This window comes from Temnothorax americanus, unplaced genomic scaffold (assembly GCF_048541705.1).
Source record: "Temnothorax americanus isolate GAGA-0224 unplaced genomic scaffold, ASM4854170v1 Scaffold59, whole genome shotgun sequence".
In the NCBI taxonomy this organism is placed as follows: domain Eukaryota; kingdom Metazoa; phylum Arthropoda; class Insecta; order Hymenoptera; family Formicidae; genus Temnothorax; species Temnothorax americanus.
Window position 1 is genome coordinate 492,359 of NW_027509741.1, and position 22,660 is coordinate 515,018.

The 22,660-nt window shown below is 33.7% G+C and overlaps 3 protein-coding genes across 4 annotated transcripts in view; 1 reads left to right on the forward strand and 2 right to left on the reverse strand.

Moving 5' to 3' along the window:
• Nucleotides 1-22,660, reverse strand: part of LOC143904829 (UDP-glycosyltransferase UGT5-like) — a 32,112-nt gene that overhangs the window by 4,716 nt on the left and 4,736 nt on the right. Inside the window, exons 2-4 of one of the 2 annotated variants that reach the window (XM_077419789.1) lie at nt 18,273-18,512; nt 7,619-8,032; nt 1,684-1,906 (exon numbers count right to left, since the gene is read on the reverse strand). In XM_077419789.1, the coding sequence (XP_077275915.1) occupies nt 1,684-1,906; nt 7,619-8,032; nt 18,273-18,512 (877 nt within the window). The remainder of the gene's footprint in view (nt 1-1,683; nt 1,907-7,618; nt 8,033-18,272; nt 18,513-22,660) is intronic. The other variant, XM_077419790.1, reaches the window with a different exon arrangement.
• On the forward strand, nt 1,917-5,892 carry LOC143904831 (transcription initiation factor TFIID subunit 11-like). The gene is made up of 2 exons (XM_077419792.1): nt 1,917-3,042; nt 3,118-5,892. The coding sequence occupies exons 1-2, from the start codon at nt 2,997-2,999 to the stop codon at nt 3,249-3,251; spliced, it is 180 nt and encodes a 59-aa protein (XP_077275918.1). The 5' UTR covers nt 1,917-2,996; the 3' UTR covers nt 3,252-5,892.
• LOC143904830 (uncharacterized) lies at nt 18,462-22,227 on the reverse strand. The gene is made up of 2 exons (XM_077419791.1): nt 22,076-22,227; nt 18,462-21,340 (listed from the first exon to the last, which is right to left on the reverse strand). The coding sequence occupies exon 2, from the start codon at nt 21,170-21,172 to the stop codon at nt 20,510-20,512; it is 663 nt and encodes a 220-aa protein (XP_077275917.1). The 5' UTR covers nt 21,173-21,340; nt 22,076-22,227; the 3' UTR covers nt 18,462-20,509.

Consider the following 22,660-nt stretch of genomic DNA (forward strand, 5'->3'; position numbering starts at 1 on the left):
TATAGCGCTGTAGTGTGTGTCACACACACACACACACACACACACACACACACACACACACACACACACACACACACACACACACACACACACACACACACACACACACACACACACACACACACACACACACACACACACACACACACACACACACCACACACACACAGTACACACGCACGCACACACACAGACATCAACACACACACACACACACATACTCACACACACACACACACACACACACACACACACACACACACACACACACACACACACACACACACACACACACACACACACACACACACACACACACACACACACACACACACACACACACACACACACACACACACACACACACACACACACACACACACACACACACACACACACACACACACACACACACACACACACACACACACACACACACACATGGCAAGTAATTGACATAGGATTACTTAGCCGATAAGCAGCCATACGCAAAAATTTGTGTTGCACACGTTCAATCAATATCTGATGGCATTTGAAATACGGAAACCAAACTATGGAACAGTACTCCAACTTAGGGCAAACTAACGTATAGTATAGTAATTTTAAAGTGGTTATATTCTTAATTATATATAAAATAAAAGTAGAAAAGACTAAAGAATATAATAAAATTAGAAACAGCCCGATATCTTGAAATTTGCGGAAGTTAGAGCTATTACAGACATTTCCCAAAAAAATATGGACCTTTGATCGCGTATAAAGCTGGGCCTAATCAACCAAATCTTAAAGAATTATATATGAAATAAGGGTAGAAAAAACTGAAAAATATAATAAAATTAGAAATGGACCGATATCTCTAAATTTGCAGAAGTTAGACTATAAACGGACAACAAAAAGCGTTACACACACACACACACACACACACACACACACACACACACACACGCACACGCACACGCACACGCACATACATACACACGAACATTTTGGACAAAAGTAATTTTTCGACATTTCAGAACATTCTAAACATTTGCCAAAAATACCTAAAAAAAATTTTTTCACGAAAACAAAGCTTCCTCTATGAGAAAGCAAAATACATTATAATATATTATAATAAATATAACAAACATGTTATACAATAAATGGTAAATCTCAACTATCACCATGGAAATCTCACATTGATACAAATTGATAGAAAATTTCATTAGCTGTACATGTCTTTATGAAATTAATGTGACTTGATGATATTATCAATCAACAATTTTGTCGTCTGTGTATAATTTTTTTAAAGAAAGCAAGTTTTTTATTATAATAAAAATCACCCTCTTATTATAAAGAAATTACAATATATAGGTAATTGTAATAATTAAAAGCTAAAATTGTTTTAGGCGTGAGAAAACTACAAAATCGTCCAAACATTACGGCGAGATACTCAGATTAATTTAATACAACAAAAATTGTGTGATTTTCTTTTTCTATACTATTGGTAAATCTAGTCGTAAAATATGGATAATTTACATTTCTTGCAGCAAGAGTTATATTTTTGCAGCAAAAACAAAAGGTTTTGCTATACTATTGCTAAATTATAGCTCTTGCTGCAAAAAAGTTAGTCATAATATCCATATTTCACGACTAAATTTAGCTACTTTTTTCCGTGCGTATACTCCTAGAAATTGAGAAACCTACATAAAACTTCGCTTTGCGGCATCCATTTCACAACCATTACATTATTCGGTATCTCAAATTGCACATCAATATCTAACTTCCACAGCACTCGTTGCTTCAGTTTCGACAAAGCCAGTATAACAATTTTAATCTTGTCTAGGCCGACATCTTTCCATTTCACATTTGTTCCTAACGATATTACAATAGCTCCATTCTTTGCTTCGTCAAGAAATACGCGCACATCCTGCAAAATAATGGTAAACTAAACATTTTGATGTTGTACAAAGATACGTATCTTAATCTCAAAACATAATCGTATATACCATATAACCAATATGTTTACAAGCAGATTGTATGTAATAGTAAGCAACAAATTGTATTATATATTTATTCAAATGAGATTCATACTCGACAGTTAATTTTCTTATAAAAGTCATTGTTATAAATATAATATTTTTGTAAAAAATATATTTAGTTTCTAAATTTAACAATATGCAAAACAATAATATTTATCCTCAGTTTCAAATTTACTGATTCTTACAGAAATTAATTAATAACAATTTAATAAATAAAAATTATATTATATCACATACGTGATCGTTACTTATTCAATTATAAAGATGTTGAAAATATAGCATATTTAAAATATATTTTTTTATACATCAAGAGACACGGTAGTATCTCGATCGCGCCAAGTACACGCGGAGCGAGACCGACCGTGACTCTTTTACGCGACGCGACGGGTTGCGAGTACCCGAGATGTTGAGATCTCGATAACGAGTGAACGGATCAAGTTATAAGTAAGCTTGATCGATAACTTGGGGTCTAATTAGGGGGGGGGGGGGTTCTCTTATAATATTCCGCTACGTGCCCTACGAGCGGAGATATTGCGACGCAAAGTCCAAATGTGAAAATTTTTTATTAAGATACTTCCTCTTCCTCCTAACGCCGACGTTATATATGATGACGTCATAATCAGAAACGTTACTTTTACTTTTTCGACACTGGCGGCTAGCGGCGTTAGTATCGCAGTGCAGTCGAGAACTTTTCTTTTACAGAGTACTAGTATCCAACTTCACTGAAGATTACGTGGACAGATACGAGATGTATACAGACGATCTGCATTTCTATAAAAGCAGCTATAAAGAGGGTACGCACCTTATTTTTAGTCGTTATTTACAAAAGAAATAACCATTCCATTAAAGAAGTATTATACTAAATATGTTTCACAGATTATATATATATATATATATATATATATATATATATATAATATATATATATATGCAAACCATAACAGGCTGTTCAGTGTCTCAGAACGTTGTCATATAGCTATGTCGGGAATTGCTAAGGTATTTGTTGGCGAGATTGTTGAAGAAGGTACGAGTTCTTTCTTATAAGTACGGTTAGAATATTGGAATTTAATTCTAGATTATATTGTGCTTTGTTGTATAGCTTTAGATGTTATGGAGGCCCAGAATGAAACTGGTCCATTACAACCAAAGCACTTGAGAGAAACTGTCCGCAGATTAAGACTGCAGGGTCAAATACCGAATAGTCGAGCGCACAAAGCTTTTTTTAGGCTATGATTAGTCCAATATTTGCGACATATTAATACAATGCTTCTCTTATAGAAGCCTACCGATATTAGACTTTATGAGCGTAATCTAAATACAAATTATGTAATTCGCTCAATGATCAAAACTGGGCTTTTTACGTATTAAATTACTATGGTTATTCAGCTTTTACATTTAAAGCGTTATCGGCAGTTAGTTAAAATTTATAAACATGTGGTAAATGTTTTACTAGCAATCGTTTTATATTTTTCATTTTCATGTAAATTAAGTCGAACATAGTCACGTATTTTTATATCGTAAGCAAATTTTATTAATACATAATGATTATCAATTTTAAACAGTTATTATTAACAATTATTATTGAACTTTTTTATCGTTAAATTATTAATATATGATTCTATGTAAATCTATAAAAGTTTAATTATCAAAATATGTAATAATTTTCGAAATATGTATTATTCTGTAGGAACATAATTATATAGAAAAATATTAGTCTGTTTTAGAAAATAGTGATAAATTATAGTATAATTACAAAACTTGAACAAATTAAAGATATTTTAATATAAAAGAAAAAGAAAAAGACAGTGTAATACAGTAAAAATATAGCAAACTACAGAACAAACTAAGAGCTGTTTTATTATATAATTACGATCTATATTTTTCATCCTGTTTGCAGGAATATTTATTTAATGTCTCTGATTTTTATTTAACTATGAAAACAAGATAATAATATATTCTCTGATCGATAAAAAAAATATTTAAATATTCTCTCTCTTGTGCGTTTGTTCCAGATACCGTGTTTATACAGTTTAATATTGTATTATTTTGTATTATTGTGATTTCATTGTATTGTGAATTTAGAGACACAGAGTACGGAGTTTTTTATTGATATTTATACATAACCGCACAATATGAGAATCTGAAATATGATATGCAAGTATTACTTAAACTAATTTTGGCGTATATTATAATATTTACTTCGGATGCGTTATTTATGAAGTATTAGATTTTCCGAGACCCTGCATCGTCAGAGCATTTGCGATTAATGTGCCAAATTATGAGCACAATATAGTTATATCGATTACCGATCCGTATAATGAATATCTCGAAAAAAACAAAGTGGTAATATTATACCTCGAAATAACACTCTGTACATATTGTTTATACAATGCGTAATACTACAAAAAGGCGTGATATCTGTACAAAATTACCTTTTTTAAAAAAAAGGTAAAGAAAGGCGCCAAGTACACGCATAGTAGTGTATATGTTGTTACCTAAAAAAAACAGTGGTAGTATTATACCTCACAAAAATCTAAGTAACAAGTGGTAGACGTAATCTTTGTATGTATATCGAAAAATCTCAAAAAAACCTAAGCAGTAGTATCTTTACCTAAAAAAAAAAAAACTATTTGGTAGTATTATCATACCTCGAAAAAACCTAAGTAACAAGTGGTAGACGTAATCTTTGTATCTCAAAAAATCTCGAAAAAACCTAAGCAGTAGTATTTTTATGACTCGTGACTCGTGACGGTGAATGACGGTGAGTGTGTGACGGTGAATAATGCGGCTTATGATTAAGTATAGGATAAGTTTAGATTTTAGAGCGATTAGAATTAAGTATTGTAGGAAAAAAGATGGTATCCAATGTTTTGAAGGAAATAAAAACAGTATAATGTTTATTATAGGATGAGAATAACAGAATATGAGAGATACAAAAGGAACGTTAACACTCTCGCTCGATCTACGCTGAGGCTGAGCCTCATTCAAATTCCGAAACTACACACGACGCGAAACGTTACAATTCGACTTCTCGGCTCGAAGGCTTCTCCGTTACTATTCCCTGGGCAACGAACGCCCTTTTCTCGCTTGCTTTCGAAAAACGACTCTCCACAAATTAACGTTCTGTTGTCATTAGACAATCGACTCTCTAATAGATTCTTCGCATGTCAACACGGCATCGCGACACGCGCGCGACACGCGATACACACACATCTGCGCTAACACAACTCGATACATTTCAATACTACAGTATAGAATAAGTATATAGAATATAAGTCATATTTACAATTGTAAAAGGTCTCTCTCTCTCTCTCTCTCTCTCTCTCTCTCTCTCTCTCTCTCTCTCTCTCTCTCTCTCTCTCACTAGCAGCGCCAAGTTTTTTGACAAAAAAAATTTATGTATTTTAATAAAATATTTTAATGTTGTACTGTTACCTCTGTAATTCTTTGCAATGCGATTAAATTTTTTAAAATACATATAGAAATTTTGTATTTAAATACCTTGTATTCCCTTGTTGGGTTTAAATATTTTAATAAAATATTTGTATTTTGTATTGTTACCTCTGTAATTTTTCACCTCGAAAAAACCTAAGTAACAAGTGGTAGACCGTAATCTTTGTATCTCGAAAAATACACTAAGAAAAAGAATTGTTAATCCCAAGAAATATTTAGTTTGATATGTTCAACTAAACATTTTAGTTAATTAACTAAATATTAGTTATTTCAACAATTTATTTCGTATTTTTAATCAAGAATTAATTAATTCAACTAATGTTTAGTTAGCTAACTAAAATGTTTAGTTGAACGTATCGGACTAAATATTTCTTGGAATTGACAAATTTTTTATCTCAGTGTATGTTCTCTCTGTAGTTGGCGCTGTAATTTAAAAAGAGATATCATTTCTTTTTTGTAATTGTATAATAGATCACTTGAAGCACGACTCATTTTTGATAAGGTAACGTAATTTTGTGATGTGTATCACTTGAGTTATAATTTTTTTGAAATAAAAATACTACTGCTTAGGTTTTTTTGAGATTTTTTGAGATACAAAGATTACGTCTACCACTTGTTACTTGGGTTTTTTCGAGGTATGATAATACTACCACTTAGTTTTTTTTTTTTTTTAGGTAAAGGTACTACTGCTTAGGTTTTTTCGAGATTTTTCGAGATACAAAAATTACGTCTACCACTTGTTACTTAGATTTTTGTGAGGTATAATACTACCACTGTTTTCTTTTCGAGATAACAACATATACACTACTATGCGTGTACTTGGCGCGTTTCTTTACCTTTTTTTTAAATAATAGATCACTTGATAAGGTAACGTAATTTTGTGATGTGTATCACTTGAATAATAACTTTTGGAAATAAAAATACTAAGGTTTTTTTGAGATTTTTGGAGATACAAAAGATTACGTCTACCACTTGTTACTTAGATTTTTGTGAGGTATAATACTACCACTGTTTTTTTTTTTTAGGTTAATTCCTACATTAGCACCCACGTCTAAAAACCGTCTTTATTACGTTTTTTACACACGCATGTTGTCTGAGTTTATAGTTATATGTATAGATACATATAACAAATTGTATGAGAAATAAACGCATGCAAAAACTTTAATCAATTTGGAAATATACATAAAATTTTTAATTTTAATAGATATTTTCCAACCATAATAACTGCGCGCTGACTAATTGTCAGACTTGCAACACAGTTGTAATTGAAGTAAAATCTTCTCCCCCCCCCCTAATTAAATCAATTCGATTTAATTTTTTATGCTATATGCATCTAAATAACTGTAAAAAAATTATTGCGAAAAATATTATCTCAGCCAGGCTTTGAACCTGGAACCTCCTTCATTCTGTGAAGTCGTCGTACCAATTCGACCACTGAGGCATGTGGTAATATTTATAACAATAACCTAATATTATTATTGTAGAACCGCATATTTAAGCCCGCGTATAACAATAATAAATTTTTTCGCAATAATTTCTTTACAGTTATTTAAATGCTTATTAGCATCAAAATTAAATCGAATTGATTTAATTAGGGGGAGAGAGAGGATTTTACTCCAATTACAACTGTGTTGCAAGTCTGACAATTAGTCAGCGCGCAGTTAATATACGGTTGGAAAATATATATTAAAATTAAAAATAATTTAATGCGAACATCTTGTTGCGGCTCTGTGCCCTATCGTTATATATGTTTGATTTCTAATCATTTGAGCTTATCACGATTATTATACATAAAATTTTTATACAATATTATTATTATATTGATTTAATAAAAGCAAAATTACAGATTTTGCTCGATCTAATAAGTTAGTCACAGTTTTGCTAATTAAAACAGTTAGTATTTGTTACAATATCCTGAATGGCACGGAAATATCTGTGCCACACAAGAAGGAATGATAAATCCTAATTCGAGAATCTTCGAATACAGATAAAATCTAGATAATAATTTGACCGTTAAACACACGACAGAGTTTCGTTAAAATTATAACATTTCAGTATACACAGCTTCTTTCCTATAATATTATAATTTTATTTTTTGTTAAATTGTGTTTCTCAAGTAAGCTTCTCAAAAAGTATAATTTTCTTACCTCAGAATACGTCACAACTATCTCGCCGGCAATTGGTTGCACGGCTTGGGCATTTAAACCTGCGATCTCCAGGGTGTTTGGCGGCAATGGGATCGCAGGCTCGAACGCAGGATGACTATTAATTAGTACTATGTTAATTCTGTCTTTTTCTATTTCATGTAATGGCCTCATTGCATGGCCTACATATTCCTCAGTAAGTCGTTGAATAATAGGGAAGTAATAGTAATATCTTATGAGATCATCCACAATAAAATATAGAGCATTCCATGTCCTCAGCCACAAACCTTCAGGTTTCGCAATGGATGCAGGGTTGGTTCGAACAGTAGGATAACTTGGACCACCGACGTAATCCTTCAGCCAAGGTGCAAGACTATATAGAACATAGCCTACTATGGGTGGCTTACCTTTAGCAGCCTAAAAAACAATACCTACATACAATGGAAAAATCTAAAACTAAATAGCTATTACATCGTAATAAATAAATAAAATAGAATAATTTAAGTACTATTTTGCAAAACTAAAACACTTAATTGATTCCATTTTCTAATGTGTAGTTCAGTGAGTGTCCAGTGAGTGCAAAAAGGGATATAGTCTATTATAGCAAATTTATCAATTTTACCGGTAATAACCAAGACTTTTTGGTAAAAGTAATAGTACGTTTGGTAAAAGTAAAAGCCCTGCGGGAGGCTCCTCTACCATTAAACTAGACACATAGTGTGCCTTGTAAAGTACATACGTGAACTTTCCACGCGTGGAAAGTTGTAAATCTATGTGGCCCTACAACAAAATTAATGAAATATTTATTACTTTTGCCAAAAAGTCTTGGTTATTACCGGTAAAATTGATAAATTTGCTATAATTTATCACATTTATCACCGTATATGTTGAAAATTATGCATAATAACCGGTAATTATATGTAAAATTATCGAATTTATCACTTTTACAGTAACATATATATCATATAGAATCGATTTTAGTCGATAAATGCTATTATTTAAAATTTTTTTATTTTCCGAAGTTGGGACCACGCGGAATTCATTTTTCACATCGAAAACAACTTATCTGTAAAGTTTTAAGTCGATCGGGAGCAGGGGTCATTCAGAACTACACCCGCAAAAAGTATTCGTATAGAGTAAATTTTTTTTTATATTTTTGAAAAAAAATATATATATATTAAGTTACAATTTATTAATAACAAACAGAATAGATTTTTTTTAAGTATTTCAACTAAAGAATGTAATAATTAAAATATTTTGTCCTGATAATAAATAAAAAATTATACTATTTGGATGCATACAAAGTATTCGTACAGTTGAGAAATTGAGCTTGTAAGATCGTGAATATATGGTTATTCTCGGGGCAGCTATTTTGTTTACATTAGACAGTAGGTTATGCTTCCCAATTATGACTTTTAAAAAACAAATAATGTCAGCATTACTGCATTATTTAATTAGCAAAATGGGTCGCAAAAGCAGGGAAACAAACGAAAAAGAACGAAAACTTATTATTGAAGTACATAATCAATGTAAATCTCTTCGTGAAATTGCTCAGTTCGTCGACAAACCCCGTCAACAATTCAATCGATAATTGATCATTTTTGTGAAAAAAAACTGAAAAATAAACCGAAGAGTCGTAATCTTAAAGCCACAAATCATAAGCAAAACCGACAAACGTTTTATAATCCGTCAAATTAAGATAAACTTATAATATATATATAAGATAGACTAAATATAAATAAATATTTATGTTAATAAAAAATAATAATTTTAAGAAAATGTATTTACTTCGTTTAAAAATTTTTTTTTTCGCAATCAGTGGTCCTCGATCTGAGTCTGGAGAGAGAGAAAGAGAGAGAGAGAGAGAGAGAGAGAGAGAGAGAGAGAGATTGATTGATTGATTGATTTGTTTAATATGCCCAAACACAGTTATAGGGCAAAATTACAGAATAGCAAAACTTAGAATTCGACATAATATTAGAAGTTACAGTCTGTAGATAATACAAAGACAAGATGGCAATTATGTCGCAATTCCACTATATATCTTAAATGTAGCTAACTAAATAGAAACACCAGAGTAAAAGCAAAAACTAACTATGTACATCTTAAAACTAAATGGAAACGCATAGATAAAAGCATAAGCATAATTATGTATAACTTAAAACTAAATAAACGTACACAATACATAACAAATGATAATTTGTATAACGCAACAGACTAGAAGCATTTGACTAGATAATGCGAACATTGCACCGAGCGATTCATACAGAAGGATAAAAGTATCAGACAAATTCTGATGCAAATAAAAACGAACGGAGAAGGCTCTTGAAGGATGCAAGAGACGATGCTGAAGTAATGTTATCAGGAAGAGTATGCCAAAACCGTATTGAGAACAGGCGAAAGGAGTGCATGTACGTCGTAGTTCTGCAAGACGGGACGTGAAATACTTGTGATGACGTTGCTAGGCGCTCGGATCGTCTCAGCGCTGGATCAGAAGGCACGAAAAGCTCATTTAGGTAAGATGGAGAATTTAAGAAAAGGATACGATACGTTAGACACCCAAGAAAAAACAACCGTCTATTCTCAACTGAGAGCCAACCCAGTTTACGTCTATACGGCGTGATATGATCGTCCCATTTAAGATCGAAAATAAAACGAATGCAGCAGTTTACCAATCTCTGCAGTTTGGCATTCAGTTCATTGCTCAGGCCATGATAGACGAGACAACAGTAGTCGATGTGAGGGATTATCAGGGTAGTAACTAATTTGGCTCTCAATTCAGTTGAAAGGGAGTTTCTATTAAATTTTAGTTTGTGCAGCGCATAATGGACCTTTTGCGAAACATGTAACACATGCTTTTTCCAAGACATAGTCGATGTAAAATTAACGCCTAAATTCCTGACTTCACTCACAAAAGGAAGAGGTACTTGGTTTACTGTAATAGGCGGTAACAGACTGAGATCGATATTTCTAATGTGAGCTTGACTTCCAAAGATAAGCACTTTTGATTTGGCAGGATTTAGTTTGAGTCCGTTAGTTTGAGCATAGTTAAAAATAGCATTCGCATCTCTAGAGATTAGTTCTAATCCTTGACAAATATTGGCGGGTGAGCACTTAAGATAAATTTGAATGTCATCAGCAAACAACATATGAAGTGCATACAGCAAGACACTTCCAATGTCGTTGATGAAGAGAGAGAACAAAAGCGGGCCCAGAACAGAGCCTTGAGGAACACCTGATGACGTAGCTAGCCACTCTGAGAAGTTACCAGCATCGTCAACCACAGCTTGAAAACGGCCAGTTAAATAAGAAAATATCCAGGTCAGAACGGCATCAGAAAAACCGATCTCCTTAAGCTTAATGAGTAAGCGAAAATGGGAGACAGTATCAAACGCCTTGCTAAAATCGAAAAGGATCATGATTGTAATAAGCCCATTCTCGATTCCCTCCTTAATGTCATCACATACCCGTAATAATGCTGACTGAGTGTTGTAACCAGGTCGATATGCAGACTGTCTGGGATTGATGAGATCATGTTCTATAAGGTAATCTGTAATTTGCGAAGCCACAATCCTTTCAAGTAATTTTGACAGTTTGGGTAGATTGGCTATTGGTCTCGTATCAGACGGGGACAGAGGTATACGAATCTTCGAAAGTGGGCGAATGAGCGCACGCTTCCACTGAGACGGAAAGGAAGAAGATCTAAGCGAATGATTGAATAAAACAGTGAGACACGACGAAATCATGGGCCATGCAATGCGCAAAATGAAAAGCGGTATACCATCCGAGCCCGACGCATATGAATGAAGTGGTTCAGTAGAAATGAGCCTAAGAATCGTACATGGCGATATGGTGGAGAAAACAAATTCAGGACGTAGAGATGGGCGAGTAACTAGAGCAATGGCAGAAGTGAAATCGGCATACAAGCAAGGCGACTGAGCATTTGAAATCGACACATAAAAAGAATTGAGTTGATCAGGTGTAAAATACTGTAGAGGTGAAACTGAGGCTGATTTTACAAGACCCAGTCGAGCGAGTTCCTTTCAAAGTTTTGCTGGATCATTGATGTTTTTGATAGAATTGAGTTGATACTCACTTTTGGCCCGTTTAATATCTGTGTTAAGCTGATTACGAAAAAGCCTGTAGGTGGCGTAGCCAAGCAAGCTCTTGGAACGTTTTGCTTGCTTATATAGCCGATTTCTAATGCGGATCCGAGCCTTAGAGAGAGAGAGAGAGAGAGAGAGAGAGAGAGAGAGAGAGAGAGAGAGAGAGAGAGAAAGAGAGGGAGAGGGAGAGGAAAAGGGAGAGGGAGAGGGAGAGGGAGAGGGAGAGGGAGAGAGAGAGGGAGAGGGAGAGAAAGAGAAAAAGGGAGAGGGAGAGGGAGAAAGAGAGGGAGAGGGAGAGGGAGAGGGAAAGGGAGAGGGAATGAATGAATGACCTTTATTAACTTTCTCAGCTATTTTTACATACTACATATTTATACATATAACAGAACGTACTCTTTTAGCACACGTTTGAACATTTTTAGTTTTTCGCATCTTTTAATTTCGGCTGGCAGTGCGTTATACATTTTTACTCCTTCATAGAAAATACTTTTTTGCGCATTTCTCGTCCTACGAAACACTATTGCTATATCGCCGGTTTGTCTGGTTTGCCTATCAGTGTTCTTTCCCACTAATTCTAGACGGTCTTTTAATTGTTCCGGTAACATGTTGTTCACCGCTTTAAAGATAAATGTACACACATTATAATATAGCCTCTGTCTTATGGACATAAACTGCAGCGCTTGCAGCATATGCTCCACTTTGGTATATCTATTGCATTGCAGTATGACTCTCATAGCTCGATTTTGCGCTTTTTGCAGCCTGGTTAGCTCCGTTTCACTCATGTCAATTAGTAACGTTGCACAATACTCAAAATGAGGAGCTATGATTGTCTTATATATCGTGCATCTGGTATAAGCCGATATATAACTACCTATTCTATTAAGAAAACTCGTTTTTTTCCTATTTTCTTTAGCATATAATCACAGTGATCTCTAAATCTAAGCCTATCGTCAATCATTATACCTAGGTATTTCATCATTTCGACACGCTCTATCTCAGTTCCATCTAAGCATGTCAACATAATATTACCTCTTAGCTCTTTTCTTACACTTCTAATTATCATATATTTCGTTTTCCTTGCATTCATTTTTAACTTATTTATATTCATCCACTTTTCTCTCTCTCTCTCTCTCTCTCTCTCTCTCTCTCTCTCTCTCTCTCTCTCTCTCTCTCTCTCTCTCTCTCTCTCTCTACTATAACAAACATCGAATTCATTTTCCTTTCTAGTTCTGCGCTACTTTCTCCCTCTACATATATTAAAGTATCATCGGCAAACATTTTTATCTTACACTCTTCTGGACAGACTTTGATTATATCATTTATGTAAAGTATAAATAACAAAGGTCCCAATACAGATCCCTGTGGAACTCCATATTCCGTTGCCATTAATTTTGACCATTTATTATTAAATCTCACCTTCTGAGTTCTATTCGTTAGATATGAATTAAACCATTCAAGAACTTTACCTCTGATTCCATATTGATATAATTTTCCTAGTAATCTTTCCCTATCTACTGTTTCAAACGCTCGCTTCAGATCCATGAAAATTACCCCCACCATTCTCCCTTCACTAACTATCAGTTTCCATTCGTCTATAACAGTTTGTATCGCTGTTTCACATGAATAGTGTTTTCTAAAGCCCGATTGATGTTCAGTTATAATACTATTATTTTCTAAATATAATTTAATTTGCTCTTTTACTACTAATTCTAGCACTTTCTCAAATATAGGTAACACATTAATAGGCCTAAATTCACTCGCCTTCTTGGCTTTATCTACTTTTGGAATCGGTATTATTGTAGACGTTTTCCAACTTTCTGGACAGCAACCATCTCTCAGAGAGGGAGAGGGAGAGAGAGAAAGAGAGAGAGAGAGAGAGAGAGAGAGAGAGAGAGAGAGAGAGAGAGAGAGAGAATATCATAATACAGTGACAAACATATAATACAAGCGCGGCGCGAAGCTAACACATGAGCACTGATGTTCGTTTGCTGAACAAGAACAATAGAGGATTAATAAAACTAAAGAATGTTGGAATACAGTAACTTTTTCAAATATGAGGAAGCCTGTTTTTGTGTGCATAATTATTAGTAGATATTTATTATTTTGGCTTCCTTATAGAGGAAGCAATGCAGGTTTCTACTTGCACACTTAAAAACTATAAGAATGCAATGTGCAAGTTTTTACTTGCACACTTAAAAACTATGAGGAAGCAATGTGCAAGTTTCTACTTGCACACTTTTTTTATGGATAGAGTATCATTAAAGACATATTGGTGTTAAATTTGGCAATGATCGGTGAAGAGGTTACCAATTTTTGCCTAAAAGTGTACAAATCATACACTTAATCTTATATATAAGATATCATTAAAAGGAGGTTGTTTCAAATTTAGCGAAGATTAGTGTACTAGATTAGGGTTACCGATTTCTGCCTAAAAAATGTATAAGGTAGACCGAGGCAAATCGGATTACTAATTAGCACGATAAAATTGCTCGTTTAAAATAAAATACTAACGAAAATTGTCTTACAACTTATATTAGTCCGATTCGCCTCAATCTACCCTAAGTTATTTAATGGATAGCCAATCCTCGAAACCGATCCTTAAAAAATTTAAATTTGACGTTTTTTAACATAAACAACACATTGGCATTGAAAACTCAAAAAACAATTTTTACTTCGGTCTTTCCTACCCCTATTTCATATATAATTCTTTTAAATTCGGTTGATTAGACTTAGCTTTATATATGATGAAAATTATGGACCTTTGATCGCGTATAAAGCTGAGTCTAATCAACCAATGGCATCGAAAACTCAAAAAACAATTTTTACTTCGGTATTTTCTACCCCTATTTTATATATAATTCTTTTAAATTTGGTTGATTAGACTTAGCTTTATATGCGATCAAAATTATGGACGCGTATTTGATCGCGTATAAAGCTGGGTCTAATCAACCAAATCTTAAAAAATTATATATGAAATAGGGGTAGAAAAGACTAAAAAATATAATAAATTTAGAAATAGATCGATATCTCCAAATTTGCGGAAGTTAGAGCAACCACGGACATTTCTAAAAAAAATCAAAATTTTTTTAAAACAGAACCCTTTTACCGATCATCGCCAAATTCAATACCAACCTTCCTTGAATGATACTCTATCGATTAAAAAAAAATTCAGCCCGATATCTCAATATTTGCGGAAGTTAGAGCAACCACAGACATTAAATCTGCACATACACACATACACACATACGGACATTTTTTTAGGCGATATTTCGACGTTTTACAACAATCTGAACATATTGGCAAAAAAAACTCAAAAACCAATCTCTTCGTTGGTTTCTTCTACCCCTATTTCATATATAATTTTTTTTAAATTTGGTTGATTAAACTCAACTTAAACGCAATCGAAGGTTCATATACGAAATTCACGAAAACAAAGCTTCCTTTATAAGGAAGCAATATAAGGAAGCAACAAAAGTGAATTTAATATTTTTGCCTCTGATGATGGGAGATGTATAAAGTAGCAAAAAAAAAATACAGAACTCGATCCAAAAAATCTCATACCCACAGTCAAATAAAGTGGTGGTTCCGTGCTTGTTTGAAGATTTATGAAGGTAACAGGGGTTAGCAATCGGCAATTTGCATATTATTGATGGTATAATGGACCATAAAATGTACATTGAGATTTTGAATAAATATCTTCATGACAGTACTGAGTACACAAAAATTGGGAATTGCCGATAAGTATATCTTTCAACACGACAATGATCCAAAGCATACAGCTTATAACATGAACCAATGGTTTCTATATAATGTACCAAAACAATTGCGTAATACACTTCCGCAATTACCGGATTTCAATCCTATTGAACATTTATGGAGTATTCTTGGAAATGCTATTAGGGAAAGACAAATTTCCAATCTTACCAAAAAAAATTCAAAAATCGCTCTTCAAAAAGAATGGTAATGATTTCACCAACTATACCGCGAAACCTAGTGCAATCGATGCATCGACTACAGACTGTGATAGTACGTATACTGTTGGAAAATTTTTGTATAGTTTTGTTAAAAAAAGTCCTTGTTAAAATTTTTGTGTAAAATAATCAACACATACATGTGTAGATTTAACATAGCCTGCTATGTTAATTAAACTTAACAAATTTAAAATGTAAAATTATTAAAATAATTTAAAAAATATGTTAAAGTAACACAATATTTGAATGTATTTATTAAATGTGTTAAAATTTACAGAAAAAGAGTGTTGATTTTGCTTTATAACAGAAATGGGAATAAAAATTTACAGAAAAAGAATGTTGATTTTATCTTACAATCTTTACTTTAAGGTAGGCGTCTCGCTACGTGCTAGTCATGTGACTGTTTGTAGGTTTTCACGTTCAGAAATATATTTCAGGCAATTTTTGCTAAGGGAAAAATAATTTTATGACGTATGGTGTAAAATTTCATACGTGCCAAAGTATGTTACTTTTTCCAAATTATGTGATTTTTCTCATTTGACTCCGTTTTGATCAGCTGATCATGCGAGTCGTCGAGAAAGGTTACAAGTGAGGTTACATCTCCTTTTCGATTGAATTTTGACAATTACTGAGAAAGGGTTTCAAAACGCATGACAGGGGTGTCAATTACTATCCAATTCGGCTAAGAAAAACGAGCCTCATAACCTGCAACTACAGTGATTAGCCAGCGGCTTGCCAAGTCTTCCCAATCTTACCTCGACCAAAAAATGTCTGCTCGATTACCGCATTTTCACTAAAATAAACTAAAAAATTAGCAGCGAAATCTTCGGTAAACTATATATTTTATGGTTGCATCGGATTCTTCGAAATCTAATGTACAAAAAGCAATGTTTTTTCTCACTTCATCTAATCGAAAAATGCGAAAAATATGTGATTAAAACCGTGATAGAGCCTTCTTTTTCTGGCCGTCTGTATGAAGTAATGCAAAATTTGTGATTTTCGAGATCGATTTTCTAGAGTAAATAGTCGGTAAGGAGCCACAGAAAAAATCGACTGCAAAGCTGATCATATAATTTGATATAAAATCCAAAATCGAAAACTTTATCTAATACATGCCCTGACGAGACGACTACCTTAACATAAAAGTTATGTTAATTGTACACATAATTGACCTCAAATTACAATTAGAATTACCTTTCCTTTCTGTTGAAATATTTTAACATAGTATCGATGTTACCATTTAACACATCCATATTATATTAAATTAACACAAAAATTTGAGTGGGCCGTTTGGGACATGTGACTTGTTATATTTAACACAAATTTTCCAACAGTGTACCAAATGGTTATCTCTCTCTCTCTCTCTCTCTCTCTCTCTCTCTCTCTCTCTCTCTCTCTCTCTCTCTCTCTCTCTCTCTCTCTCTTTCTCTCTCTCTTTCTCTCTCTCTCTCTCTCTCTCTCTCTCTCTCTCTCTCTCTCTCTCTCTCTCTCTCTCTCATATATACAAAATATTAAATTAATATATTATATAAATTAAAAAGAAGTGTACGAATACTTTTTGTGTACTAAAATAATATAATTCTTTTTATTTTTGTTTATTATTAGAATAATATATTTGTTTTATTATATTTTTTGTTTAAATAATTTTAAAAAATGTACCATCTATTATATATGCTTTGTTAATAAACTGCTAATTAATGTTCATTTTCTACAAATAAGGCTTTTTAATAAAAATTTCCCTTGTACGAATACTTTTTGCACTCACTGTATACCTATATACGTATCCAATTAAGCGTTAAATTGAACAGTGTCCAATCGTTATGTAGTCAAACGGAATACGCTCGATTCTTTTCTATAGTATAATGTTTAACTCATTTTGGTCTCTTTACTTATATGTTACATAGTTTCAGTAACTTCCCGGTTGTTAACCTATACAGTGTTCGGTAATTCAACCGACAAGCTTTCAATTAAGAGATTGTCAAAGGCACTATAAAGATCATTTTTTGCAAATAGACCTGGGATCGGAAACGTGTCGTTATACATCGCTACTGCTTATAAGCGATGTTATGCAAGAAGATGTCTTGATAGAGTAGGTGTGTCGTCCCCCATGATCTTTGCATGGCACAGACGATAGCTCCGAACCACGGACTGGCGGACACGCCGGAATCGTCTTTGATTTCACCTTAAAGCCTTTTGCCGCTGATTATCCCGATGTCGTTATAGCGATGTAACGACACGTTTCCAACCCCAAATCTATTTGCAAAAAATGATCTTTATAATGCCTCCGACAATCTCTTAAAAGCTTGGCGGTTGAATTTCCGAACACCCTGTATATCTGTATAGAGACGGTTACATTTTTCACGTATTTTTTCACATTTTGCGTGTTGAAAAAATATAATGAAATCGCATTTCAATACATTGTTTTGAACAAATGATAAAAGAAGCTAAGATTCGCTGATATATTAGCGATAACTAAGCACTTTCAATTTGTTACGCAAAACTTACTTGATTTATAAGACAACTTTGCTAAGTTGCTTGCACAGTTTAAAAATAGACTAAATAAATTAATGATTGCTTTACCTCCCATAATCCGTAGAAACAATGAGATATACTAATATCCTGTACTATAACGTCAAACTCAACAGATTTAGTCATTTCCAAAAGCTCTTTCGCTGTTTTAGTTTTTATCAGTGTGTCACATCCGTTAATGTAAAACTGATACAAAAAATATATCATATATAGTGGACTGTTGAACTTTTCCCATTCAACTGGATTATGATCCTCGGATTCGTCATAAGTTTGCATCAGATCATCGAAAACCTGAAAATAATAAGTAGGAGAAGCCCGGGCTAAACGAACGCCCTAGGCATTGCGGATAGACTGTTTTTTCGCTCATATTAGATAGCGCTATGAGTCTCTAGCAGGAAGAGGGAACGACCGGTCGCCGATGCCATGGCAGTGCGAAAGAACATATGTTTGCTCTCGTAAGTTTTTTATGAGGAAAAAATAAATTTTGTGTGTTTTCTTGCGACTTTACTAAGGTACGTAGCTTGATTATTAGTAGTAATTGTTCCTTAACCACTCTGTAAATGTTTTTTTTTTTTAAATTAAAATTATATGTTTTTAAAACTCTATTAGAGTTTAAAATTTTTTACTTGTTGCTCATACTTATTTTAACCTTTCCAAGTTCGCGCCAATTAAGTAGGTCTTTTGGACAAATTGGATGGGAGCAAAGCGGATGAACTATATCCTCTTCGCCCGGTATTCATAGTCCGATATTCATACCCTAACAGCACAATATATTGCAGCAATATTGCAGCAATGCTGCAGCAATCTATCTATGTCCTACCCTGCGCAATATTGCTGCAATATTGCAGCAATGTTGTGGCACTACATTTCCAATATTCACCCGGCATAAAAAAAATTTGTTTTTTCGAAATTTTATTACTATTTTATAACTGAATTTGTTTCTTAAAATGCAGTCTATGATTATAAATATTTTCTCGTATTTGAAAAACACACTTACCTTGGTGGGATTCGAACTCGGGACCTCGGGACCTCTGGATCATAAGCTAACTGTCTTACGTGGTAGACTACTTCTTAATTTGATGTAAGTGTTATGTATAGTTTACATATGTCACAACCAGCGCAAATATATAATTTTTCAAAAATCATCTTAAGAAACAAATTCAGTTTAAATAAAAGAGTATATAGCTGCACGAATTTTTAATAAGGACATTATATCTATTATATGTATATCTATTATATGTACATAGAAGCAGTACGTAAATGCATTTTACTATATTGGTACATATAATATATAATATACGTACGTATATGTATATATATGTCTTTTAATATGTTGCAGTTTTACCTTGCAGCAATATTACTGCTAGATTGCCACAATATGGTATTCAATATTGCTGCAATTTTACACCGCAAATGCAAATGTGGCAATATTGCTGCAAGATTGCTGCAATTTTACGCTGCAAGTGCAATGTGGCAATATTGCTGCAATGTTGCTGCAATATATCGTGCTATTGGGGAGTCAGATTTTATATTTAAGACTGTCTCAAGTACAATCTTAACCCTCAGTTACCTTACGTTTTTACATTCCGATATTATTTTACCAGGGTCTAAGAGACCCTGGCGTCTTCTCCAGCTTGTATCTTTAAAGGCGGAATTCCACTAAGTCAACATTTGGGCAACATGTCGCATGCGGCAATGACGCATGCAACATGGAGTCTTTCAGCCGAAGCAACATAAAGCAACATGTAACATGCGACAGTGTAGCATGCTACACTGTGATTGGTGTTGCCGGTCGCATACGCCATCTTTCAACAAGATTCAGATTGTTGAAAGTTGTCGTCGGTTATCCGACAGTCAATGGATCGGTGCGGCTTGTAGCAAGCGACATGGAGTGGAATATCGAGAAAACCACATTATTTATTGAAGATTATCATAATTTGCCGGAATTATGGGACAACAAAAGTTCCGATTATAAAAATAACACGTTGAAAAATGACAAGCTAAAGCAGCTCGCAAGTAAATACAATTGCAGTGTTTTTGAAATTAAAAAAAAATCAAGAATTTGCGGACAGCTTTTCATCGCAAACAAAAAAAATTGCAAAATTTAAAAAAAAGTGGTTCATCCTTTAAGAAGGGAAAATGGTTTGCCTATGAACTATTGAGTTTCTTGCTAAATGTTGATGTACCAAGAAAAACCATGTCAACTATGAGTGATGAAAAAAATTCTGAGGTAAGTTTATATATATTTATTTCTTTATATTTTATTTTATTACAACTTTATTAAATTATCAGTAATGATCTTGCCACGGTACATGTCCTTCGTCTGATGTAAAGTACCTCATAAATTCGTCCCTCACTTCTTTGGCTTCCAAAGTTGACCTCTGTGCTCTACCGCGTTTTAAATTCTCCATACCAGTGTCGTCTTGCGTTATTGACCTCCATGATCCCGGAATAATGTTTCTATCTCGTGTGTCAGTATCAAAAGTTCCTTGAGGTGAATATAGTGCTCTCGAAGTTGTACTCTTTCTTAAAAAGTTATGCAGATAAATGCATGCTGTTGTGATAATCTCAGCATTTTCCATATTTAACATTATTGGTCTTCTAAAGACACGAAAGACTGATGCTAACAATCCAAAAGCGTTTTTCACTATTCTGCGAGCACGTGAAAGTCTATAGTTGTAATGTCTTTTACAAGAGCCCTTCTTATGGTAGCCGGGAAAAGGTTTCATAATGTGTATTTGCAAGAGGAACGCATCATCCGCCACTAGAACATAGGGCGATAACTTATTACTTCCAGGAAGAGGTTCATGGGGTGGTAATCCCAGATTGTTTTTCAACATTTTTTTGTAAAACGTTGTTTCACGAAACACTCCTCCGTCTGAAATTCTGCCTTGACAACCAATATCGGCGTACGTAAAACAATAGTCTGCAATGGCGTCTGCAATGGCCATCAAAACAATGCTGAAGGTTCCTTTGTAGTTAAAAAAATTACTGCCACTGTTTTTTGAGTTTTGGATCACGATGTGTTTTCCGTCACAAGCTCCGACACAGTGTGGATAATTCCACGAAACTTCAAAATCTTTTGCAATCTTCCTCCACTCGTCTTCTGTGCAGGGAATCTGGAAAAATGCAATAGCAATTTTAGTTTATCTAGTTAGTGATTATATTTATACTCCAGTATTGTATTTGATATTAGTATGTTTTTATTTTTGTAAGAAGAAGATGACTTAGTTTCAGATATTCAAGATATTCAAAATACTGCAGATACTCAAGATACTCAAGTAACACTCGATGTATCTCACAATCAACGTGATGGGAATTAACGATCGAACAATGGAGAAGGAAATCAAACTTTTTTTCCCCGTAATAAAAAAATGAGGAAACAGCATTCGGCATCCCCCTCAGATCGTAAAGAAAAAGCGTATGCTATTCTAAAACGTGCAGTTCAGAGAGATGAGTGTGCAACGTACCGAGAACATGTTGGAAATGAACTGCGAAAGCTTACGCCTAGAGTACAAACTATTGTAAAGCATCTATTGAATAATATATTATTTAACGCAGCAATGGGTAAATTCAATGATGAGAATTTGTCCAGTACTTTTAATTCTCATGATTACAAAAAAAGTAGCGATAAAACACGTCCTCCCTCTTCACTTTACTCAGAGATTTCTGAGGCTACCGACAATGCACAACAAGAAATTCCGGCTTTTTTCACATGTTGACTGAGAATTTAAATATGGACAATATAAACGATAAAATTTGTGATTTTTTGCATAAATAATATTATAAAATAGTGACAAATAAATGTAATAATTGGAATTGGTACGTCTAATAATAATAAATTTAGTTCTTACCTTTGCAAAATCACGTAGAACGTTGATCAAAGCTCTACATACTTCTGGAATAATTCGTGAAATACTTGGCTCAGAGATCCGGAACAGATATACATAAGTGAAGGATAGCTGTCGCCAATGGCTAAATATCTCAATGTCAATAATAATCTCACATCAGCCGGTATTGCATCATGAAAGTTGGTGTCCGATTTTCTTATAATTGGTGTAACCAAATTCAACAAAAATCCAAAATCTTCTCTACTCATCCGCGTAAAGTTTTTAAATAAAGCGCTATCGTCCGCAACCAATTTATAAAAAAATTCATTTTCAGATTTTCGACTCCCAATAAATAGAGTTCTCTTCTCCACCACCTTGGTTTTCTTCGTTTTTTCCTTTTGCCACTTAACGCTATTACCAAATAAGCAGCTGCTGCTACCGTTTCCAATGACATGGCGCACGATACTGATGTTGCTTCAATGAAATTGATTAAGCCGCATACTACGAACACAAATGACAAGGCGCATACGACATTGGGCGACAAATTTCTCGTGCGACATCGAGTTTGTGGCACAGTTTAAAATCGCGCATCAAAAATAGGCGACACTA